Source organism: Haemorhous mexicanus, chromosome 3, assembly GCF_027477595.1.
Source record: "Haemorhous mexicanus isolate bHaeMex1 chromosome 3, bHaeMex1.pri, whole genome shotgun sequence".
In the NCBI taxonomy this organism is placed as follows: Eukaryota; Metazoa; Chordata; class Aves; order Passeriformes; family Fringillidae; genus Haemorhous; species Haemorhous mexicanus.
This window is the reverse complement of record NC_082343.1, coordinates 12,343,606-12,369,166: the sequence shown is the minus strand read 5'-3', so window position 1 is coordinate 12,369,166 and position 25,561 is coordinate 12,343,606. Positions and strand designations below refer to the sequence as shown.

At 42.1% G+C, this 25,561-nt stretch overlaps 2 protein-coding genes across 6 annotated transcripts in view; both read left to right on the top strand.

Annotated features, from left to right (window-relative positions):
• Positions 1–4,652, top strand: part of FOXN2 (forkhead box N2) — a 30,354-nt gene extending 25,702 nt beyond the window's left edge. For all 4 annotated transcript variants that reach the window (XM_059840840.1, XM_059840842.1, XM_059840839.1 and 1 more), the window contains exon 6: positions 805–4,652. In XM_059840840.1, the coding sequence (XP_059696823.1) occupies positions 805–1,349 (545 nt within the window). In that variant the 3' untranslated portion in view covers positions 1,350–4,652. The remainder of the gene's footprint in view (positions 1–804) is intronic.
• A 10,073-nt stretch (positions 4,653–14,725) lies between these two features.
• PPP1R21 (protein phosphatase 1 regulatory subunit 21) overlaps positions 14,726–25,561 on the top strand; it is a 32,099-nt gene continuing 21,263 nt past the window's right edge. The window contains exons 1-8 of one of the 2 annotated variants that reach the window (XM_059840836.1): positions 14,771–14,879; positions 16,710–16,795; positions 17,489–17,557; positions 17,972–18,118; positions 20,126–20,227; positions 20,890–21,054; positions 21,155–21,213; positions 23,567–23,661. In XM_059840836.1, the coding sequence (XP_059696819.1) occupies positions 16,733–16,795; positions 17,489–17,557; positions 17,972–18,118; positions 20,126–20,227; positions 20,890–21,054; positions 21,155–21,213; positions 23,567–23,661 (700 nt within the window). In that variant the 5' untranslated portion in view covers positions 14,771–14,879; positions 16,710–16,732. Of the gene's footprint in view, positions 14,880–16,709; positions 16,796–17,488; positions 17,558–17,971; positions 18,119–20,125; positions 20,228–20,889; positions 21,055–21,154; positions 21,214–23,566; positions 23,662–25,561 lie in introns of both variants that reach the window. The other variant, XM_059840837.1, reaches the window with a different exon arrangement.

Below are 25,561 nucleotides of genomic sequence, written 5' to 3'. Positions count from 1 at the left end.
GATGCAATTTTGGTTTAATTATTCTTTCAGCTAGCATTGCAAGAGTTTTATTAGAAGCAGCCTTTTTTTTCTTTTCCCCATTAATTTTGATTTTTTTCTGCAAAGTTCTATCCCTGCCCTCTCTGTGCCAGATAGTAAGAAGAGTTTCTTGGCTACTTTAATGCCTTGTGAAGGCTGACCTAGAACAGAGGCTAGATGGAGTTAAATAATAAAGTATTTATTAGAAGGCCTCAATGGATACACCTTAGGCAGTACAAGAGTCCAGCCAGGGCAACCCCCCAGATGAACCCAAAATGGTCACAGAAATGGACAACCGGTCACGGGGTCTCACACTTCTATAAGTTTTGGTCCATTAACATATTGGAGTTAATTGTCCAATTACAGCTTTAGCCCATGAAGTCCCATCCTTCTTGTTTTCTCTCTTCAGTCCACCGTTGTTTATGCTCTTGGGCCTGAAATTTGGATCATTTGTCCTTGGTTCCCAGCTAGAGAAGGAATTGTTTTGTCTAAATACTTTGTGAAGAGAGCTTACTATCCCTTAATATAAGGCTCAGAACTACATACTAAAACAGCAGAGAATCTGAAAAGTATAAAAGCTAAGACCAGAGGTATCATTTCCCCCTCTGCTGCTCTAGCTCTTAGCTGAGATTAGGTGGTGACTGATGTCCTCTGTGGGTGACAGTAAATGGGCACGTTGTGACTTTAAGTGCTGGAATTCAGTTTCCCTTGCAGCCAGCCAGGCACAGCGTGCTCGTGGTGCAGGTGATCTCACCGGGGCCTACTGACACATCTCGTTTCTCACAGGTGAGAAACCTCAGCCGCTGAAGACACCCAAGAAGAGGAGCTACGGCAGCGCCTTCGACCCCCCCAGCTCCATAAACCTGCCCGAGAGCGATTCCGCGGCCGCCAACATCGACCCGAGCGAGGACCACAACTACAGCGCCAGCTCCGTGGGCTCCATGGGCTCCGTGGGCTCCATGGGCTCGCAGCGCTGCGCCTCCCGCTCCAGCGTGTCCTCCCTGTCCTCCCTGGACGAGGTCTACGAGTTCATCTCCAAGGCCAGCCACGAGGGCAGCGACGGCAGCGAGGGCTTCCACAGCGAGGTGGACACGGACGGCGACTACGAGGACGATCCCCTCGGGGACAGTGGCTATGCATCCCAGCCCTGTGGGGACAGCTCTAAGGAGAGCCAGCCCAGCCAGAAAGTACTCGAGGAGCTGTGTCAGGAGATCGATGAGGAGCTGAAGGAAGCAGCAGGGTCTCTGCTCCACCTTGCTGGCATCCAAACGTGCTTGAGTTCCTTAATAAGTACTGCAAAGACCCACTGTCACAAGCAGAGGAAAAAATAATATGTTTGTCATTGTTGAATATATACATATATTTTTTTTAATTGTGGCAATACTCTTCTACTTTTGCCCTTCACAAGGGAGATCAAAGCCATAAGAGGACTCACTGCTTTTTTTTTTTTTTTGGTGCAAACTATAATTTAGCCATTTATTTTTAAATCTCCACCTAAAAAGAAAATATTTAATCTTCTCAAATTAGAAGATATGCATGACTTGTGAAAACCCAAAAGCATACTTCTTAATGATCACTTCTTTTTTTTTTTTTTTTTTTCAATAGTTGACTTTATTTTCTTTCAGAGATGTGTTTGTTCAGATGCACACTGTGGATCATATTTACACCTCTTCTGGCCCCATCTGCAGAGGTGAATTTTGTTCTAAGGGCTCTGACTTCCATGTAAAGGATTCAAATTCATTTTGCAATAAGAGAATCTCTTTATAGTTCCTAGACATCCTTCAGCCAAAAAATGTTTTTTTTTGTGGTATGTTTAACTTTATCCCTATTTTTCTTTTAAAATCAGTGGTGATTACTTACATCTTCCTGTAGATTATACCTTTTTATTATTATTATTTTCTGTTCAAAAATGGGTAAGCAGTTCTGTTGGAGTGGGTTTTAACAGTACTGTACATACAAGGATGCCTTAAGTATGTTGCAGAATTGTATACAGCTATCCAAGGTCATCTTTCCTGTTGCTGAAAGGTAGCATAATGTGCCATAAATGTTCTCACCAACGTGAAGCTACTGCTTCCACCAGGTGTTGGGCAAGCTGGGTGAAAATTAGGAGCAGAGCCACTTAGAAAACCAATGTCCACTGTTGAAAACAGTGCTGGATTCAGCCAAAAGTTAACCTTTCCCTAAGGGAGTATTTTCCTGGCTATTTGAATGCCTTTCTTAGATTAGTGTGGGTTTTTTGCCCCTTTTTTCTTTCTTTATTTTTTTCTTATTTGTCAGTCTCTTCATGAATCCTGTCCTGAGCTGTCTACTTCCAATGCAAACACAGCCATGCTGCTGAAGGTCTGTTGCTCTGAGGGCCCATTCCAGTGCCTCTTGAAGACAACGGTGGTGCTCCTGCTGACTCAATGGCTGTTGGATCAAGCCTGAAATATTTGAGGTTCTTGGTGCTTTGGAATTTAAAGCACAAACACTAGGAGAGAAAAAAAGGTTTTTGCGGGTTTTTTTGGTTTTTTTTTTTTTTTCAATTCAGTTTTAAGAATGATTTGTTTTATTTCTTGAAAGGGAAGGAAAAACTCTGCTTCATTCCTGTTAGCCTACACCTGTAACAGGGCAATGTGTGTGCAGATGTGTGTGTGTGCTGGCTATCACAAGTGCTGCATTAGCCAATTAGATCTGATATTGGATGTAATACTGATGGGTAGTAGGGGTAAAACTCGCCATTTAAAGGAAAATTAAGTACCAATAGCAGTGGTTCTTATGATTTCAGGAGATGAAGATGTGAATGCTTGGTGGAACTGCTTCTTCTTGCTCATGGGTTGCTTTTGAACTCTCATGGAATACTGCAAAGGGCAGAGCTTGTGTCAATGTGAAAAGGAGGATTCAGATACACAGAAATACTGTGAGCAGCCTGAGGTTTTGCTCGGTGCCATGATTTCAGTGTCACGCTGTTGAAGAGGGGTGCTGCTGCCTGGCTCCTGCTGAAGTGGTTGCAGCTTTCTGTAGTTTCCAGTGAAAGCTGGACCAAGGTCCAGGTATTCTGGAAGCTGTGTTCATAGTCAGCTCCATGGTTTGATTTGGTTCTCAATTATTTTTTGCCTCAGATAAACTTGGAGGATGTTAGTACTTATTGGGAGTGTGGCTGTGCTGCTGTTAACCCTGAAGTTGGTGACAATGACTTCAGCATATCTGAAGGATTGGGATGCTAGATTTAATCACCATATGCAATGACCGGTGAGAACCAGTTCCTGATCAGCAGTTAGCAGCAGAAGCTGCGTCCTGTCCATCCTTACAGCTGGGAGAACTGGAATGGTGGAAAGGGGAAGCAGTGGCAGCCTTTCCCTGGGACACAGAGCTGTGCGGCGGGGCCGTGCTCTTCCTGCCCTTCCTGCTTTGCTGTCTTCCCTCTCTGCTTCCAAAGGGGAAGGCAGATGAGCTGTGCCCCTGCCCTGTCCCATGCCTTGTCCCAGGCCTCTGCCTGCACATTTGGCAGCAAAGGCCAACAGCTCAGCTGTGGATCACCTCTCTTGGCACTGGGAGAAGAGCTGCCCTTCCTTTCTCTTACATATCTGTTGGGTTCGGGTTTGTTTGCCACCTCAGTTAAAGACCCTGGTGTATATAGTATAAATGGAGTATAATTAAAAGTTATTTTGATTGTTGGGCTTTGGGTTTTTTTAGTGACATATGTAAAATGTTGATGCCAATGGTTGACTTGGATACATTTTGGCAAGAAAAGTATTAATGAGCCACATTCAGTTCTTTAAATGCAGTGAAGAAGTGTATGAGACCTGTGTTCGTGGGAGGTTGCTCTGTTCAGGGTAAATCTGATGTGATTACTGTACAAACCTATACTGGCTTTTTCAGACTCCAATCCTAAATTACTGATTTGCAGAAGTCACATCAAACGTTTTTAAATCCAACTGCAAAATGGAAGTTGTGTGGTTTGCAACTTTTCAACAACCTGAAAAGTACAAGCTTTAATTAAAGCAAAGTATACTCATACACGTTAATAATGGTGTGGTCAAAATATTTATTGAAAAGAAAAGGTAAAATATTTTAAATGTTGCACCTGCTATTTTATCTTAAAGCACATTCTTCACACCTAACTGCCAGTGCCATTATCAAGTCAGTTTTATAAATGTACATTTCTTCAAACTAAAAAGTGCATAATTAAAAGTATTATGTTACTGCCATATAGTGATATAAAACATTTTATAATTGCCAATTCATTGTAACTATTATTTATTTAAAAGTGAATTGTAAGAATGCTTTCTGATCAAATGAACCAGAGTTGTTTTAAAACCATTCCCGTTAGCTTGTTTCTAATGTAGCATAAGCAGTGTCCTTGGGTTTGTTTAGAATAATTTTGCCAGTAGGTGACCAATTCTAACCCTTTTTCCTCTGGTTTAGTCCTTTACCCGTTTTAAAAGACAATTTACAAAAGTTTAGTTTTTGTATGCTAATCTCTGTTAATTAAAATGTTTATAAATTTTATTTTTACCAAAGAGATGCAATTCATTATGACAAAATATTGCAGAATAAACTTTGTTTTATAACATTTGTGACTTTTCTGCCCACATTTTTCATTCAGATGATCAAAGGGGCTTTTCTAAAATAAACAGCATTGTAAACAGAAAGGCTGTGTTCTCTCTTTGTCTGCAGACCCTGCCTCTGGTCTCAGATGGTGCTGGACATTGCACCTTCCCATTTAAACTTCTTCCACGAGACTGGACTAGTGTGAAAAGCCCAATGTGTGATTCACTGTGGGTTGGTTAAGATGTTTGCATGTGTCTGGAAGTCGTCTGTGAAATACCTGTCAGTCCATAGCAGGACTTGCTTACAGCCACATTCATCCATAGCTGGCCCCTTACGTTTGAAGAGCATCTCATTAAGGTTTCACCCTTTAACCTGGAACCTAAGGAATGTTTTGACATCTTGGAAATTGCTGAAAGTACTACTGCCTAGCTTCTGCCCTCCTGTGCAAAGCACTGGTTAAAGCAGAAATAGCTTGAATCTTTTGCTGATGAACCATCTGTGATTATTTGCTGTTCTGTGCCTGTATTGCTGTGGCCAAGTTGCTTGGATGAGACTCAAACATCAACAGGTAATTTAAAAAATGAGTCCCTGGATAAAGCAGCATAGGTCTTGCTTGTTTTTTTTTTTTTTTCCAGTGTTTACTTTCTCTAGATAATGATTTATGATGTCTGTTGGTTCTTTATATAGAAGGCCTTATGGAAAGCACACAGGTGGGAAACACCCCTCTTACTAGCAGAAATAATATTCCCCATCCCATTTTATACCTCAGCTTGCTGCTCCTGGGCCAGCTTTTCTCTCAAATGCACACACATGGTGTGTGCCCTTCCAGTGCCCGAGAGGAAGGCTTCCACCAGAGGAGGAAAATGAGATGTGACACAATGTTTATCTCTGTTAAAAGCAGACAACGGTCCATCTCTTGTATTTTTATTTGTTTAACCCACTGGTATTGCTGACTTAAGCTTGCTCTCTAGGATCTGATGACAATAGAACCTTCTCAGTACTTCAGGTGATAACAGTAGATGATAACAGAGACTTGTTTTATTGCTGTATCTAACAAAATTTAAATCACACATTACAGAGTATATGTGCACTATTAATATATTTGATCTAGTGTTCATTTTAATAGACTAATAAGAGAACAACTGCACTAATTAGTTTGGACAAAATCACAGCAATGTATCATATGTTAATGATACCTTTCTAATTGTTATTTCACTATATTATTCTGAGAACCTTGAGCTTGTTAAATTTCCCAGGAGTGCTTTCCTCTGTTATGACTTCACTGGAGATTATCCTCTGTATGGAGCCACAACTCTCAAAATAAAGCATTAACTGCAGCAATTATGCACTTACACCATCTGTATTTTAAGGACAGTTGTTGAAGAAATACCTAATAGACTAGATATATTTGGAAAAAATTGGTTGTCTAAATTTGACACAGATTATGGTTATTCTTTCACATGTGTTGAGGTTACAGGTAGCTGTAAATATCCTTATTTTGAGTAGTCTGAGTGAATACATGTAGCTTAGAGGTAATTACATATTAGTCCAGCAGTGGTGTTGCTGTGAACTTTCCCAGCATATTTAGCCTTAAAAATCTTCCCTGTTTTTACCCATGAGGGTGGTTCTCCCATCTGGGAAGGTGAAGCAATATCACCTCTGCTTGAATTTTCAGTCTTCAGAACTGAAGTCTGTGGTTGGTGTTTTTTTCTCCCCTTTCCTCCAGAAGGCTCCACTGAAAGCTGCCTGCTCTTACTGTTGTAAACTCCTTAAAGCTGACATAAAATTACCACCTACCCTCTGCCAGGGTTCGTTTAAACAGCTCTTCGTTAAACAGTGGCTGTTTATTTTCCTATTGCATCAGTACAAAAGCAATCATTTCCCTCCTTAGACTCTTGACTTGTTAAACAAACCAGAATTATTTGTTTTCCCTTTGGAAGACATGATCTTCATTCCTCTTAACCACTTTTCTGTACCTCATTTCCAGACTGAAGTCAGCCTGCTGGCATGTGCATGAGAAGAAGAGTGAAAACCACTGTTCTAGAGTGCTTTTTTTCTGAAACCTGGCCTAAATATTTCCCTGCTTTTGCAGCACTCTTGCCTGCATGGCCTTCACCTGCTCACATGCAGTTGACTAATCCTATTATCAGCTAGTATGTCCCTATCTTTGTTCTCCTCCATCACTGCCAAATGGTGAGGCCCCAGTCAGCAGGAAATTTGGTAGTTCATGACCTGCAAGTTGATATCTGTCATGATCTTTGTGATCCCTCCTGGTGCCAGTCCTGCTCACCAGGAGCAACTTTTTGGCACAGCTTGCCCAAAAATAAAGAAAGAAGGATCTGTCTGTGCTCTTTCAATGTTCAGAGAAGGACATCCAGTGTCCTAAATCTAGGTATGTCTGCCTGTGTTGCTTTTATGCTGGTTTCCATAATCTCCATTTCTTTGAAATCTTGACTCTCCAGGCCCTAATGGGCAGTGTACTAGGTTGGACTGAATACCCAATTTCTGTATCCATTCCAGAGGTGCTGATAACAGTTCAGAATCTGGGTATTTTCATACTTAAAAATGCAAGATGGGTCCTATCAGACTAACCTCAGACGCTCTGATGTGCTTCTGTGCTTTAGAGTTGCCAGGCAGATGTTCAGAAAAATCTCTGTAGGTGCCTATACTGACCTTAACAAAGTATTGCTTTGAAAAACAGATTTTGTGACTCAAGGGCTTTTTTTAATTATTTAATTAACTCGGTATCTTGATTCCTCACTAAAATCCAGTAGGTTCCCAGTTGTTAGAAGTGCTAAAATTAGCTCAGCAAACTGAATTTTTGGTTATTTTCAGTAAGGGTACATTTTATTCTCTCTCACTGGCTTTGGAGGTTTCCATGCTCTGAACACAGACATCCACAAAGAGCAGGCATTTTGCTTTTCTTTTGGCTCTGAGTAATTTAAAAGATGAAAACTCCACCTCTTGGGTTTGGTTGTGATGTGCTGGCCGACACATCCCACTGTTCTGTGCAGGCTCTTCCTGGGGTCAGGTGAGGTGTGGGGAGAGCTGAGCCATTCCAAAAGACATGTTTCCTTAAATCTCTGGGTATTAACTCGAGTGCAATCGTGTTGGCTGCTGCCTTAAAATATGATGTCACCTTGCCCCAATCACAGCCCATTTTCTGTGAGCGTGATGTGAACTCCCCAGAGAAGCATCCTCTGAGTGACAGCAGCATCCCGTGCGGCCGTTGCTAAGCGACAAGATTCGGCTTTCAGCAGGATCTAATTTTAAAGTATTTAACCCTAGATCTGTCAAGGTTCATTATTTCCAGTGCGCTGGTTAATCCCTACTTGTTGGTGCCCAACTTCACCAATGTGCTGCTCCTCGTAGTGGTGCTGTTTTATTTGTCACAGATAATGTCTCAGAATGAGGAGAAGCAAAAACACCCTGGGTAGAGCTCGATACCAAATTTCATTTTAGCTCTGATCTATACACAGAAATATGGGACACAATTAGAGGTGAAAATCCTGCATTGCTGTTCTGGGAATCTTCTGTTCTTTGCTGGCTTGTGCAAGTGGCTCACCCCTGCTTTCCTTCTAAGGAATGCTGGATTTCAAGTGAATGAGGGCTGGTGGCAATAACAATTAATCTTCAATTTTTAGTAATATTATATGTACTCTTGTTTCTTGCTGTATTTCATCTAGGTTAAGAAGCTTGTCATCTTACCTAAAGGCATTTGAAAAAAAGGATGAAATTTTGAAATTTGAGGGGGTTTTAATACAGGAGAACTTTAGTTCTTTTAAATCATTACAGATAATTATGAAGATAATTAGAGATAATTCTACAGAGAATTTTTGTTGGTGTTTTTTGTGGGGGTTGTTTGGTGTGGCTTTTTTTTTTTTTATAGTTATCTTCATTTTAATTCTTTCTATAGTGTAGAGTCCTGGAATGCTACTCAGGTATTTTGCAAAAAAAAAAAAAAAAAAAAAAAAAAAAAAAAAAAAATTCTGACCAGCTGTGTCACTCTGATTGATTACTACACATCCGTGTAAGTGCACTCAAGTCCACTGCTACCTTCTTAATGTGGTATCTCATTCAGCTGAGATAATGCTGCTGTAACTGGTCAGTATCATAACAACAACAAAAGAAAAAACACTGAGACCTGCACAAGCCCTTCCTCCCCCCAAATGCAGTAAAATACAAAAAAATTTCTATTATTCATATTTTAAATGCTAATATAGCTAATATCAGCCTCATAATTCCACCTAGGCTTCTTCCTCCTCCTGTTGTTAGGGTTTGAAACCGACCCAACCTTGCTCCTTGTGCTGTATCTCCTTCCCAGTTCACACTAATGCACAAAGGCAAACCTGTCCCTGCCAAGGCACTTTTTCAGCAGTTGATTTGATCAGGATACTTTCTCCTGCTGCCTTTTAATCCTCCCTTGCACTGCTCCAAGTTCCCATTCCCATCTCTGGGCTCATGCTGCCCAAAAAACTGTTTGTGGCTTTCTCCTCCTGCGTGCTGCGTTGTGCCTTCTCCCTGTGCTGTCAGTGAGGAGCCCTGCCCCACATCTCCTCCATCCCCCTCTTCTTTTGCATCCTGGTCTTTACACATCAAAGACCTGGCTTGTTTCATTCCAAAAGTCCAAATTATTCCCAGAGGCACCACAGTCCTTTAAAAAATAATCACAAAAAATTCCTGATCAAAATGTTCCCTAAACTCCTGCTAGACCTCCCAGCTCTCTCCTTTCTCTGCTCATGTGTCTGTCTCTGGAGAGAAGACAAAGCCACGACATCCTTGCTGTGGTAACAGCTCCAGGTTTGTGGAAGTTCCTTGCCTGGGCAATACAGGACTTCTTCCCCAGGCTGCAGATCTATGTCACAACTGGGGTACACGAGAGAGCGTCCACTTCTCACTCCATTATCTTCACAATGCTCCTCCTCCATTATTTATATCTCTACGAAATCAGCAATTTCTCCCCTGGGATTCAATGTATATTGCTTTTATTTTTCTTTCACCAGCAAACGTGCAAGACTCTGGAATTTCAGCGTGGGCAGTTCTAGCCAGGCTGAGGTTTCTCAGCTATGGCCCCTGCAAGTGTGAAGAAAAGCAAAAAATGAGGCTGTAGAAGATGTACAGACCTTCAGCAAAAGATGGCAGAGCTAGGGAAGAGGTTTCACTTCCCTGGAGAGGGGGAATTCCACATTCAAACCCCAAACTTTTTTAGCTGTTACTAAGTTCTGCTGGTTTCTGGAGTGAGTATCAGTAAGGATTTGCTGTGGAGGGACAGCAGTTCCTGCTGTTGCACGCAGGGCTGGTATGTATTGTACCCACGTGGAATGTGAGATGCAAAGTTCAGCTCTGACTTATCACAGGCAGCTGCCTGCTCAGTTTTTCCATCTCCTCGTCCTCAGCAATTTCTTTCTGTACAAAGGCACCGCTCCCCTGGCCATGCACACACCCTATAGATGACTCAAGCTATTTAACCTATGGGCTGGGAAGGGACATGGGAGGGAGAGAGAGAGAGAGAGAGACTTGTTCTCATTTCTATTTTTAAATGCTGTGGAAACACTGAAATCACGATAATGAATAATAATTTAATAATTAAACTGGTCTGTGAGGTGCACTATCTGTACATACATATACCTTTTTTTAATTTTTTTTTTTTTACTACTTGCCTTTTTTATCAGAGCAATCAGGTTTTGACGAGGTGAAAGGTTATTCTTAACGAGCAGTCTGTTACAGTCACCATGAGAAATAACGAGCGTGCATTGTGAGCACACATCCTGCTGTTCAGACTTGCCGTTGCTACGATAACAGAAACAAAACACCAGTTTCGGGTGCTCGCAGCTTCCGAGGATGTGGTTTATTTGCTGCTTGTGATAGTCTGATGACTGAAGATGGCTCTCTTCCAATCATTTTTGAATTTTTCCTGTCTCTTAGAAACTCTTTTGTTGTGAGTACTTTTGAGGACATAAGTAATGACAATGAAGTTTATTTTCCCAAAGCACAGAAAACATCCTGGATAAGCTGAAATATGTTCTTCGTTTATTTCTTTACCTGCACCTATTCCCAGGGTCTGTGAGTAAAAGCTCTGACAAATAAGACAGAGGGGAAGACACGGTTTGAGCAGGGAGGAGAAATGAGCCTGCAAATAAGATAATTTTGAAACAATCACTGTAATTCTTAAATAAATTAGTTGTCTTGAGACAGCACCTAGAATTCAACACCCATTGTAGCAGCTGCGGAGCACAGGCACAAGGGAAGGACAGCCTCTGTTACACTGTCTATCCTTTGCTGTCTGTTCTCCCCATGGAAACAAAAATGCCATGAGTGTTGGGAGGGATTCCTTTGCTCCCCACGTCACCTTTGAGCTTGCATTAAGCCCTGCTGCCATAACCTGTATTTATTGCAGTGGGTGTGGCACAGAAGGCTGTATTTTGGGGGTCCTGTGCCAACCACCCCATGCCGCTCGGTATTCCACTCCCATGAGCTCTCTCACTCCAAACTTCTGCCAAGAGGAGCAGTCCCCTGCAATCACTGAGTCAGTGCTGTGGGAGCCTCAGGACACCGCGCTGCGCTGACACGTCCCTGGGCTGCAGTGCTGGGACAGCCTTGCTCTCCAGGGAGAGGTGAGAATTGAGGATGTGCTTGAGAGGAAACAGAACAAGGAAGACATTTTTTGCACAGCTGACTTTTGGGGAAGTAGCACTTGCAGATGCCACAGCGAATCAAATGGATGAATCTGAGAATTTCCTGCGAGAGAGGGAAAAAACCTCTCAACCAACAAACCAGCTAACTTTTGTCACCTGTGCTTTCAGGGAAATTTGCTGAAGCTGTTTGCCAAGAGCCACCGTGAGATAATTGATAAATTACAACGTTGTATGTTCCTGACATTATAGGGACTCTGGGATCTGTGAGAAACTGGGCAAGAGACAGTACCACTTTAAAACACAGGAGGCTGGCCTGATTCTTAAATACACTGCAGTAGGGCTGTTCTGATAAGCCTAAAAATCCTGCAGCCAGCTCTTAGCCTTAAAGCAGTAAAAGCACCCAGCTTTCATTTGCTCCTTTCACTTGTTCCAAGCAACTGGCATTGCCGCCTATGACGAATGCCCTATATGAAGTACACTTGGGTCTTGTTGCTCTGGGTGGATGCAGGAGAATAAATTCTGTGCTCTTCCACTCTGAGTGGTCTCTGCCCAGTCAGGAACAAGGCTGTTGTCAGTGGGGAAGCAATTCATTCTGCCACAACTAGGCACTGCAATTCCCTGAGCTCCTCTCCCAGCTTTCAGCTGTGAAACCTCTCTGCCAGCATTCACTGCACCAGAGACAGGGGAGAACTGCATCAGTTCAGAAAAGCAGCTCTGGAGGCAGCACAACCTCGGGAGTGCTTGCAAAGTGTGTTCAAAGTATTTCAGTGTAACATTTCAAAGAAGGACACATCCTAGAAAATGCAAACTTGGTTGGAGTCAAATGTAAAGGCTTTAAATAATTTTCCTATACAAAATTTACTGCACTGACACATAAGGATATACCATGGAAGGCATGCTGCTCTTAACCCCGATCTGTTTGCAGCAGTTGCTATTCCCATTTGCTTTGCTAGAAAACTTCTGTAGGGGATGCAAAATGGAGTGGAAAGAGAAGTGTATCTGCTGTAATAGTTCAAACTTAGAGCTTCCTTATTTCTTATTCCAGGATTGCTGTTTAAGCTCTTCTAGTCAAACAGAACAGCAGCAAGATGATTTGGATGAATGATGACAGTGTGTATTTTGCCTATCTCCCCTTTTACACTTCCTAAAAATGCACAGTGATGTTGTTGGCAATAGGGATCAGCAACGTGTCCTCCAACACTAAGGCTTCCTGTGGAGACACAAACATATTTACTAATCTGGCCTCTGTCTCATGTTTAGGGCTTGCCAACTTCACTACTGTGATAAGCAAAACAACAGCACACACCATCAAAGCCTCAAGACTAAGGAAAAAATTAGCTTCCATTATGGGCACCTTCTATCCACTCCTACTTCAGGGGAACAAAGACAAAAGGAGGTAACAAAACGATGAATTATCACCTCTAGCACTACCCACTACTGAGGAACAGCTATGAAGACACCGTGCTGAAATCAAGTGGAAAAAAATGATACCATGGAAACGGAACAAAAATAATAATTTGCTGCTACATCTCTGTCCTAGACCAGGAAGCCCTTAACCTGCAAATCACCAGAGGCTCAGCAAATACTGGTGAAGTCTCATCACATTTTTGCTTATTACTCTTTTTCTTACACATCTGTTTCCAGTCATGTTCAGAAACAAAATTCTGCATTGCCTGAGTACCGGGCAGTACCAAATATACCTTTTATGATGTTTTCAGTTTCTGCTTGAAGTGTGTTGATGGTGTACACACGTTTAAATGTTTGGCAGTCTGGGGATAAAGAAGCAAATGTGAGGAAAGTAGCAGAGCCTCAGCAGTCTCAGAAGGATGGCTGAGTGCTGGAGAAGCTCAAAGGTGGCTCTGAAACAGAGACCAACACACTGGAGAGAAGGGAGCAGAGAAGGGCCCCTCCAGGACAGCACTGGGTGCAGAAAGCCAGATTGGAAAGGATCTCAGGAGAACTTCCATTCCAACCCCTGCCAGGGCAGCGTCACCTGGAGCAGGTGACACAGGAGCGCGTCCAGGTGGGGTCTGAGTGTCTCCAGGGAGGGAGACTCCACAGCCCCCCTGGGCAGCTGTGCCAGTGCTCTGACACCCCCCGTGTAAAGAAATTCCTCCTCACGCTGAGGTGGAACTTCTCGTGTTTCAGTTTACAGACATTGCTCCTCGTCCTGCCACTGGGCACCACTGAAAAGAGCCTGGCACCATCCCCTTGGCACCTTGAGATATTTACATGCATTGATGAGATCCCCTCTCAGTGATGCCCAGACTGTGGAATTCGGGTTTCTGCGTTGCGAGGGCATTGCACAGCCCAGGATCTACCCGTGCTCTCCTTCACTGGAATATAAGGGATACGCTCACTATCTCCTTGTGAAAAATGCGTATTGTATGATTGGCTTTTCGCAAATATTAAAATGAATATTATATGTGTTATGTTAGAAAGTTAGGCTGTGTTAATTTTTTTAGTAGTGTGTTATATATAGTTTTAAGTCATAACATAATGTTATAATAGAAACTATGCTGTGTAAGATACTTTTTAAAGAAAGGAGTTGCACCAAGATAGCAGCAACAGGACAACTAAATCTTTCAGACAAAGAGACTTTATTGCCCCATTATTAGAAGAAATAACTTCTTCCTGCCTTGCTCAGCCATAAAGACGCCGTTAGGATTTAGAGGAAGAAGTTGACGAGGCCAGACAGAATCCTGTGTTTGAATGGAATTTATGCATCATCTATGAGGTGTATGAATATGCAACAGGCTATTGCTTTTAAGGGTCACTCCTCTGTTAATGTGTGTCTTTTTTCGGGCTTATTTTGCCCAGACAAAGGTACCCGGACGTCCATAACTCTTTGTTTTTATTGTCTCATATTGTCCTAATCCAAATTGTCCAAATTATTATTACCCTAACGATATTGCTATTTTTATAACCACTTTATTATCATTAAACTTTTAAAAGTATAAAAACAACTGACTGGCGTTTTTCACATCCTTCAGAGAGGGCTGGAGGCTGTGGGTAGGGCCAGGCCCGGGCACGGACACGCACGGGGCGCTGAGGGAAATGCCGGACCCGCCTTTTGTTCCACCGAGTCCGCCATGGGCCCGCCAGCACCCGCGGCTGCCTCAGCGGCTGTGCGAGTCTCGGGGCTCCCCCTGCCGACAGCGCTGCCCGGCCGGGGAGCCGCGGGACCGGCGGGGGCACGGTGCCAGGCAGGGATGGCGCCGGGGCACCGGAGCATCGCTCTCCGTCCCCCCTCCATCGCGATTGTCGCGACATTAACCTCCAGCCCCGTTCACGGGCGAACCTTTTTGGGCGGGGCGGCGCCCCGTAGCCGTCGCACGGCCCCACAGCTGTTGCCGAGGCAACGTTGCGAGAGCCCCGCCGGTATCACGTGACCAGGCCCGCCCCCGAAACCAGTCCCCCCTCCGGCCGCCATCTTGGAAGTTGCGTCAAGATGGCGGCGCCGCCGGCTTAAAGCTCCGCCCCCGCCGCCTCACGCACGGCGCGGTTGCGTCACCGCGTTCCCGCCGCCCTGAACCCGGAAGTGCGTCTTGCCATTCGCGGGCGTGCGGGGCCGGCGGGAGCGCCCGAGCCCGGCCGAACCCAGCCGAGTCCGGCCGAGCCGGCGGGGCAGAGATGGCGGCGGCGGCGGAGCTGCAGGGGAAGTACCAGAAGCTGGCCCAGGAGTACTCCAAGGTACCGGGCGCCGGCTCCCGTCCCCACGGGGCCCTCAGCCCCGGCGCCGCTCGGGGCTGCAGCGCTGCTTTCCGCGGTAGCGCGGAGTGCCGGGGGTGAGGCGGGAGGTGCGGGTTTGCAGGTGCCGAGGGAGCGCGGCAGAATGGCCTCGTGTGCAGGACGTGCTGGCATGCCCGCACCGGGCTCGGCTGTGCCGGGCGAGTGACGCTGGCAGTGTTCTCTCTCGCTCTCCGCTTCCAGGTGGGCGCGGGCCTTGGTTTTGCCCGCTTGGCGGTGAACATTTGCCCGGTGTCGGTCGTGCTCCCACCCGTGTGAACTCTCGGGTGCGGGAGCTGGGTGCTGGCAGTGTCTTGGAAGTGAGCAGGACACTTGCTTCCACGTTTGCCTCCTGTCTGTCCCCCTTCTTCTGCCCTAGCTACCTTTGCATCCCGTTTCTGGTGCTGCTTGGCACAGGGTTTGCAGAGATGGGTAGCCCGTAGTGGAGAATGCCTTTCCAAGGTGCCTGAGATGCCTTGTGAAATAGCGGAGCCTTGCTTAGCGCAGAGCCCTTTAGTCTTTCTTCTTCACTAAAAGGAAGAGGAGACTCTCAGTCTTGAGTGGCAGAGTCCTTCAACAGCCTTGGGAAGAAAGGCAGAGCTTTTTGTGCAGCCCCACATCAGCAACTGGCACAAAGCACTTGTCTGTGTTTGACACTTCTCCCAGCTTACAGAACCATGTCTCTAAATACTCTTCTTGGAACTGTTATAAAAACACCATGTGTAGCATGTAAATAGTTTACAGATAGATAGCCTTTTAATGCTGCCACAAAATAGCTTTAAGGACATTTAATTTGCTTTGCAGCTTTGTAGGTCATAGAATTCACATGCCTTGTTTTATACAGAGGCTCTGTTATTCCTTGGAGATCAGTAGTGGCTGAGGATGAGGTAATGGAGGGATTTTGCTGCTTGATTCCTGAATGAGCATTGGAAATGTGGACTTCTGACTCCAGCTTCCAAAAGTTCCTGCTGCTGGATCCTTTTTTTTAGTATCATGGTGCCCAGAAGCTTTCTTTGAGCTTCACCATGCACTTTTTAACTTGTGCCATTTCTCCTTTGCTGGAACTATTTTTTTCATCTCATCCCATTTCTCATGCAGCGCAGCATTGTTCGACTCCCCTTTGCAGAGCCCTCTTCTCTTTGTTGTTGGCTGCTTGTTGTGTGCAGGTGGAAATGGAGAGTAGCCCTGGAGTAGGCTGCTCACTTAAACATGCTTTGAAAGCCAAGGAGAGAGGTGGACAAGAGTCTGACAGACTCAAGCAGTGCTGGGGGAAGTCCCTGCCAAAGGATTGCCTTTCCTCTTGGTTCACAGACCAGTCCAGAAGAAGGATAAGGAGAAGAAGAGACTCTGAAAACACACAAGTTGCAGCTGCTGTCTCCTGAAGGAATATTCAAAGCAGCTTTGTAGCAGCCTGTGTGGGTCCCACTTCAGCTGGGGTCTGTGGGTGCAGCAGGACTGAGCTGCTTCATTCCCTGCTCCTGACATGTTACTGCAGTAGTAGCTGTGGCACAGAGTGGAAAACTTCTGCACTGCTCCTTCTTGCTAGGGAAACCCTGTGCTTGGAAGTTTTTCTGTGGTGCACTGGGAGGTTTGTTGTCTTGCCTTTGTGATGCCTGAGCAGCACACTGGGAATACTGCAGGGGAAACAGCTGTGCTTAGCAGTGACTTCTGACCTTTCAAACACACTCAGTCATCACACTGAAACAATGAGCCACTGCTGCTTTACACTGAATCTTGCCTTTTATGCACCTGCCAGATATCTGTACAAACCCTTCTAATTTGTATCTGCAACAGCTGGACTCACACATGTCAAATGAATGCAAACTGCCTTTGAAGAAACCAGGATTCAAGCAATTTTCAAGGAATGGGAAGATGGAACTGTCAGTATCCTCTTTGCTGCAGGGTAGAGGTACTCTGTGGAGTGACTGGGAAATAGATTTCTTGAGTATCACTTTTCACTGCAGTGACTTCAGCTCAGATTTTGGGTACTGTATAAGTAAGACTTATAGAGGGCTTTTCCTTGTATAGTTTTTATGCCTTTTTGTGTCAGTCTGTTCTCTCTGGATCATCTGCTGCCACTGGTAAGAAGTAATTTTGCATTAAACTCCTCTTGAATTGATACAGATATTGACTTTGAGTCCTGCTTGTGTTCCAGAATTGGTTATAAACAGTTTTGGGAAGAAGAGGGGAGAGATAACAATAGCCCTGAATATGACCAAGAACTTCATTAGTCAAGGAAGAGGTTGCAACTTTTCCATATTTGTTCCTAGTTCTTCAAATCTTAACTACATTTAAGTAACTGGTCTCCAAGGGTATTTATTGAGTAAGAATTCTGTTCTATTTGACCAAAATGTTCAGGTGGTAAAGTTACTTCTTGTTCTTTGGCAAGCCAGGATATGAATTGGATGCCTTTTCAACCTGATACCACTGCTATCTACCTGAAGAGAGTACTTGAAAAAGCATTCACTCCTGGCACTCTCCTGAGAGAATGTGATGCTTTCTGCATTTTCTCATGGATGGCTTTTGTTCATTCTGCTGCCTTGCATGGTTACTGGCATCTCTTTGTTTTTCAGCTTCGTGCTCAGAACCAAGTCCTGAAAAAAGGAGTTGTAGATGAGCAAGCAAACTCTGCCTCACTGAAGGTAATCTCTAAAAACTGCTCATGTCAGGTGTACTAAGCTGTGACAAAATAAATGTATAGGGGTACTTTTTACTAAAAAGTAATGTCAATAAAACAATGAAGAGGGAACTTGATTTTAGTACAAGAATTTCTGCTTTGCAGCTAGCCTGTTGTTCTCTGTAAGTGCTGAGTTTGTAAAAGGGGAAGGTTGATTCTTGATAATTATAGAATTAAATAGCTACTTGTGTAGGATCTGTGACCAGCTCAAGGAAGTGAAATACATTTTTTTTAGTTTAGAAATGATACTTTGTCTCTTCAGTGTTTCAAAAGTGTAGCAATTGTCTAACTTGTTCTTGTTTTTAATGCGTAAAAATAAATGTGAAGATTTAAATTTTTTTTTTTTTTTTTTTTTTTTTTTTTTTTTTTTGTCGTTCAGGAACAACTGAAGATGAAGGATCAGTCCCTGAGGAAACTGCAACAAGAAATGGACAGCTTGACCTTTCGAAATCAGCAACTTGCCAAGCGGGTGGAGCTACTTCAAGATGAACTTGCATTAAGTGAAGCTCGGGGCAAAAAGAACAAGGTAGGTGCTGAAGGCAAAGAAACTTGCTTAGCAGATGTCTGCTCCTCACCTGTCAAAGCCTTATCCTGAGTGTTAGCAGTAGGTATTTTGTGGCAAGGGTTGAGCTGTCTTGTCAGAACTTGTGTTATTTTACCTGATGTGAGTGAAAATACCCATAAAACACATATTGATATATATATATATATATATATATATATCTCTCTCTCTATATATATATATATATATATCTCAATATATATATATATTAAAAAAAATATAAATATATATATCAATATATATATATCTATATATATATATATATCTATATATATATATATAAAAAATATAATGCATGCTGTGTAGTTCTCTGCTCTTCTAGTCTGTCAGCTGACTGATGCTGAATTGCTTTCTTCTTTTATGGATGTTTATTAATATTAAAATGGTCAATATTGATATTAATATGAAATATTAATATTTAGTATTAGATATTAAACATTAATATTTATTAATATTTAAAAAACTGGGAAATATTTTTGAGCTCTGTGATTAGTCAGCTGCTATGCAGAAAGCTGATCACTCCTCTTTTCCCATCCCCACAACTTTATAATTTTGATGTTGGTAGTTAACTCTTCAGCCTGTGTTCATTGCTTTTCTATATGAACCTTGCCAAATGCTTTGAAATCTAAATTTTTAGCTCTTATTCTTTGTTATTTCAAAATGGCATAATGGTTTCATGTGTGATCTTTTTCTGCCAGAATACTTGCTGATTCAACCTAGTGATGTCATATTCTAAGACCAACTGTGCCTTCTGTAGGTAGCATCACAATACCAGGGGTGGTGTGCTTGGACTTCAGTAAATCTCAAGCATCTCTTGCTTTTTTCCTCATGATGAACCCCTTTTAATTACTGCTGTCTTTTCTTTTTGGTGCTGTCTTTTCTCAATGTGCTGTAGTTATCAAGACTGGCTTTAAATAAATCATTCAATTGATTAGTAATATGATCATCTTCCTTACTCTTCCCATAAACTCTTGCTCATTTTTCTGCTGTCCCATTCCTTGACAAGAACAGTGCTTCTGACTACATTATTCATGCACCACAATAGATTGTTCTTTCAAATGCAGTTTGACCCTTCTGTTCTTTTGTTTCAAACTGTGTAAGTTATTGTTTTGCTAGCTGTGTTTCCAAATTATCAAGGACATCAGCCTGTCTTTAGGAGCTTTGCAAACAATTGCCACTGGGTTTCTCTCCTGTTAAAATGCACAGCTGTAGTTCCCTGATCTGTGTTAGAGTGCAGTCCTTTTAGGAGGAGCAGAACATGTACCCATATCTCAGGTGGAGTTCATAGGTTGGCATCAAATACAGAGGTGACTTATCTGCCCTACATATCCCTAGTTCTTGAGGTTTGGTGTTGAGTTCAAATGCATAGAGTCTCCCCTGGGTTTGGTGATAATACCTTTCTTCAGCAGTGTGGTGTGTGGGATTCAGTGGTGCTCTGAGTCTTTGGGATTAAATGAGTAGAAAATGACGAGACAGGCCGAGGGATGTGTGTGGTTGATGGGCAGGGAAGACCTTGTGCTTCCATGGCACCTTGTGCAACAGCCTGCTGAGAGCAGCCTGCCTTACACCTGGCCCCTTGCTGGGCACAGATGTGCCTTACACACAGCTAGCAAACCAGCTGAGCCTGGGTATGGAGGGTTTTGGATTCCTGACTGCATGGGATCATGCAGGATTCCAGTGAATTCAGGTGGGCTGCTGCCCATCCAAGTGATTGATTCCCTGTGAGTGTGAATGGGACCCCTGAGTGGAGGCTTTGCTAGGCAGTGCTCTACCACTGCAGGGTCACAGGGGTGTGAAGGAAAGGAAAGTGTGCTGCCTTGGGGCTGGTGCTGGGTGCAATATTCACACCTTTGGATGTATCAGTCAGTGTCAGCAGGACTTGTGCTGGTGTGCCCCTTCTGGGAGTTACCTGTGGAGCTGTTTTCACAACCCTGGAACTTGGAGATAATGAGTGCATTTTGACTCTTGTAGAAAAGTGTAGAATCCTCATCTCAGCTGAGTCAAGAACAGAAAAGTGTCTTCAATGAAGATCTTCAGAAGAAAATAGAAGAAAATGAACGACTGCATATACTTGTGAGTGAAATTTTGTTTTGCCTTTATTGTTGGTTCAGAGAACTGGTGTTACAACCAAAGATATGGAAAGTAAAGTGCTGTCTGAAAACTGGTGGGTTTAGAAGCTTAGTTGTATGCAAAGCAGGAGATTAAATCAGATTATTTATAAGCATGTTCACTAGGCAAATAAAGTATTTTGACTTTGGATTCTTGAGACAGTGTGTGGAATCACATAATATGTGTTTTCTCATTTAGGTTTTTAACTTTTGGTGACAGCTGCCCTACTGAAAATAGCCTGGTACTGATAGGAAATTTCTTATTAGCTCATTTACTGTTTCAGAATTGCTTTAAAGTTTAAAATATTTTCTGCAAGTTGCCTTAACGAGGAGCTACTTCACCAAAGTGGAATGCATTTGACTTTAGAAAACTTGAGAAAAACCTTTTGGCTCAAGTTCAGTTTTTCGTGTGCCTGCTGTTAATCAGCAGTATATTTGAAGAATGATTACTACTGCAAAACTTTCCTGAATGTTTTATCTGTAAACAAAATAAATTTTCTCTTTGTCTGAGAACTGGTAATTGCTGTTAACCTGATCTGCCTGATGAAATTGGAGTAACTTAAAGGACTGGATTCAGTAGTAAAATGAAGCTTCTTGAAAGAGCTTTTCTTTTCTCTTTTCCTGTAGTTCTTTGAAGCAGATGAGCAGCACAAACGTTTAGAAGCAGAGCTGAGGAGCAGACTGGAGGTTTTGGAAACAGATGCTGCCCAGCACCAAGCTGTGGTGGACAGCTTAACAAAGAAATACACAGAGACCATAGAAAAGCTGCAGAGTGATAAAGCCAAACTAGAAGTAAGGAGTTTTTCCTCTTGCTTGCAAGTTTGAAAAGTTTTGAAATGTAATGTCTTGCTGTGTCAGCACTTACATTGTGAGATTATCTTCTTGCATAAAGATCAAGTCTCAGACACTAGAAAGAGAAGCTAAGGACTGTAGGCTTCGAACTGAAGAATGGTAAGTGGCTTTATTTCATTGATGTAAAGAAATTATTGCTGTGAAACATTAACTGGATTGTTTTTTAAGAATAATACTGTTTTAGAAAGGGATTTAATTGAAAGACTTTGATAAAACTCAGTTTGTATTATCATGAGGACAAATGTTGAGCAGTGCAGGTCAAGCCCCTCTTTCCTTTGCTGTGTTTGGAACCAGACAATTCCACTAGACAATTTCTGCTTTCAGTAAGAGCAGTTTTGTCTCCAAGCTTTTTCAATACCAGTGATGTTGATGAAAGTTTGAAGAATTTATTTATAATGCAAGACCATAGGAAGTAAAATTTTGTATGAAACAAAAATATGTGAGTTTGTAAAAACTGCTTCTAAGAACAAAGTTTGAGTAACATATGCTGAGACAACTGACTGAACAGAGTATCAGAAATCCCCCTTCACTGCAAAAGCTTCTTGAACAATTGTTTTTCTTCAGGTATAGTGTTCTCAGCTAGAATATTTGAAAGTTTTTATCAGAGAGTTACATTGTTAGTTTTGGAAAACTTTCATTGTCTTGAAGACAAGTTGTAGAAGTTGAGGACTGTGGCCCAAATCAAATTAGGGTGCATTTCTGTGAAGTTCATTAAGCTGCATTTTTTTAGAAGTTACATGTGCAGTATAGAGCTTTAATGTAATGAATAAGATGTATAGTAAATGATCAGATGCAGAGTTCCTTCTTTCACGTGGTTACCCTCAAGTGTGTATTTTAAGTATGTTGATAGATGTGAACATACTTGAATCCAATAACTCCATTGATACAAGTCATGCTTTCACTAAAAATGACTTACGAAAGAGGAGGAAAGCTGTGTTTGGCTGCTGCTTGCTTTTTTGAGGTGTTTGAAAAACTGTAGTTTTAATCTGCTGCTAGGCAGTTCAGGCTTTGTCTATCATGTTCTGTGGTAATTGGTGTCATTGTAACAAGTTATCCCTGCTATTTTAATTTATACTGTATTAAGTTTTTAAAAGTAATAAAGCCTGACACTTCATTTTAAACACTGAAATCACTGTCTGTTGAACACATGGCAGGATGTGTCCCTGAGAATACTGCCCTTGTTTCCCTGCTTTGTCAGGGGAAGGGGTCCATTTGCCTCTGACACCCACACTTTACTCAGGAAAGCCAGAGGATATGGAACTTGACAGCCTGCATGCTTTAAAAATTAAAGGGCAGAATGTAAGGCAAAACATGTCAAACTACTTGTTTGTCATTCCTGTAAGTCTGAAAAGGAAATATCAGTACATTTGCAGTTTTTCTTGGAATTAATTTTCTATCATGTTTAGTGCTACTGCAGTACCTGCTGTACAGTTTCTGTGCAATTATGGAGCTGCTCTCCAAGAAAAATATTTATTAATGTGCATGAACTACCTATTGGCCAGTTTCTTCATATCTTCCTTGTCTATTTTGGATTATTTTGCTTTGTTAGAGTTGCTAAGTTTCTGTGTATCAAATAGTGTAAGAAAAGAAAAAAAACCTGTCACTTTGACACTTTCCCCCCACCCTCCACTATATGTGCAGGAGTTCTAGATGTCAAATGGGAAGCAAAACATTGAAGAATTTGGGGGCCTAAGTTGGGTAAGGTGTGGAATTGGTCTGAATCAATAATGGAGTGTTCTTTGTAGATATATGTATATAGTGCTGGAATATGTTACTGTTCATCTCAGCAATCTATTCTCATTATATTAGTAATCCTAATTACTTAGGTTCACACAGTCAAATGCAAGTGAAGAAAATTTAGAGAAAAATCACTTGAGAATGCATCAGGAACATAATTGTCAAGTCTTGTCAGAACAGGCAGTATCATAGCAGTGTTTAAATATGAGTTTTGAAAAGCCTTTGTGGTATCTCAAGTAGATATGTGACATAGTTAATTGAATTATTGACAACTCATTACCTGCTTATTGGCATACTGCATTGGATGCATAGTAACTAATTTGGAGTAACTAACTTCTACCTTCCCATCCAAATTCTAGTAGAAAAAAATGCCTTCATATAGCTTATATAATAGTTGCACTATTGGAAAATAAGGTGAATTTTAACTCTGAAGTAAATGGAGCTTCTCAGGAATGAAATTTAGGATTTACAAGTTTATGGTAACTTTCACTGCTTTTGTTAGGGATTAGGATTCAATGAGGATTAAATGTGAGATAAAGGAGGACAAATGACTCCCACTGTATTTACTGTATTTATTCTATCTAACTTCTAGAAGGAGACAGATACCTATATACTCAGGGGATGCCTATAGTGAGATACGGTGATACAGATGAAATTTTAAAGGTTTACAATGTGTGTGTGTGTGTGGTTTTTTGTTTGTCTCTTTGTTATTTAGCCAGCAACAGCTAAAGAATCTTCAAGCAGCTTTGGGCAGTAGACTGGAAGAATCTCTATGCATAATTAATGAAAAAGTACCTTTTAATGACACAAGTACGTATTGCCTTGGTCCGGGTATCTTGTTTGATTTTTTTTTTTTTTTTGGGGGGGGGGGTATCCATCTGGAGGGAGTACTCCTTATGAATTAAAATGTATTAGCTGTAAGAAATGTTGGACATCTGAACAGACACTTGGAGGTAACTGTAGTAAGTATTCCTGATACTTGTCATGCTCTTCTTCAGTAATTCTAAAATTCCAAGTTTTTATATGTATAATGAAAATTGAAACTTTTGAAGGCTTTGAGTGATTAGCCACTTGTCTTATTTAGTGTTGACAGAATACTGTAAATGATGAAGGAATGCTGTCAATTTAATGGCTGCTCCATAAAGATTGGTTACTAATCTCAAGAGTATTATTTTTGGCAGGGTATATTCCAGAGGTGCAGTAAGTTAAGGTGGAAGAGAACTGGTGGCTGCAGAGATATTGCATCAGTAATGGTCTGCACTTATTACTCGTGGGGAATTTGTCAGGGTGTCTCATTGATCAGAAAACACACAGAGTAGTTCTTACCTGAAGGCTGTCTTAGACTTGTTTGTCCCTTCATGGGGAAAAAAGCCCTTTGGACCTGGGGACTTTTACCTGAAGCAGTGTTCTTCTGCTTCCTTTCCAACTGCTGCTAGATCAGCTGAAGTGCAGAGGATCCCCTGGAGTTAGGAGTGCTCAGCCTTTGCATGGCTTTGGTGCAAGCATGGGTTAGTATGTGCTGGTGTGCACTGTGTGCTTTCCTAAACAGCTGAACGCAAGGGTGGGCAGGCACTGCCTGGACTCTTCTGGACCCTTCTAGACCAGGAGGACCTGGAATAGTGAAGAAGGAGCAGAGAAGTGGAAACAGGCTTTTGAATTTCTTGCATATTTAATTAGTAGCTTTAGCATTTTTTATTCAGTTTAAAACCTGCTGACAATGTTTTAAGTAGCCTTAGGTTCTCTAAAAGTGTTGCAGGGGTGAGTGTGCCAAGCTCTCCACTGGTTTGGCAATGCAGTGAGTCTTGGCTTAGGAGCACCAGATCATCATCTCTTCAGGAAATGTTGACTCCATACAGCACATCATACTGAGGTGTTGGTGCCTGGAGTTGGTATCCTTTTCACTTCTCTCACTTTGCCTGGTATCTGCTGCCTATTTCTGCTTCTCTGGTTTCTTTAGCTTGCGTTTTTTAGGTGCTTATCATTGTAGCAAGAACTTTGATAAAGTAATTGATCTGCTCACTCAGCTGCCATAGCATAGTGCCTTTGCTTGTGTAGTAGAAAACACTGCAAATGGAGAACATCTCTTTAGTGATAGATCAGTGGAAGTCAGGAGATGTTTGTTTGCTGTGGATTCCTGCTGTCTTTCTATAGACCCTGTAGTTGGCTTCAAGTGTAACTAGCAGCTAATTTCAGTAACAATCTAATGACTGCTAAGCATGATTTACAGAGCAGGAAAAGGTTTTTAAAGCATTTCGTTAGAAGTAGGATTCAATAATTTTTCGACAAATTTATTTTCCTCTAAGTGTAACTATCTCTTCTCATGTGTTAATAGCCAAATGTGAATGGCACAAAAGGAATAAAAAACTATAATTTTCCGTTGTGAGCAAATTTTTAGCTAAGCTGGTTTTTGTTCAACTAAATTGAGAATGGATGTGACCCCTTTTAAATCTCTAAGACTTTGTAAGCTGTTCTCTAGGTACAAATAGCCCTCTGCCCCTCTAATTGTGGCTGCTTGTAACTGAATAATCATTCTAGTTACTTCATGACTAGAGAAGAATGCTGAAATACATGGAAAGTACATCTTAGTCTAAATTATCAACATATTAAATGTATACAGGAGCTTTAAAAAACATGGAAACCAATCAAAAATAATATTAGTCCTACTTGGCCCCTCCTTGGCATGTAATTGAAATTTGAAGATAATCTTAAA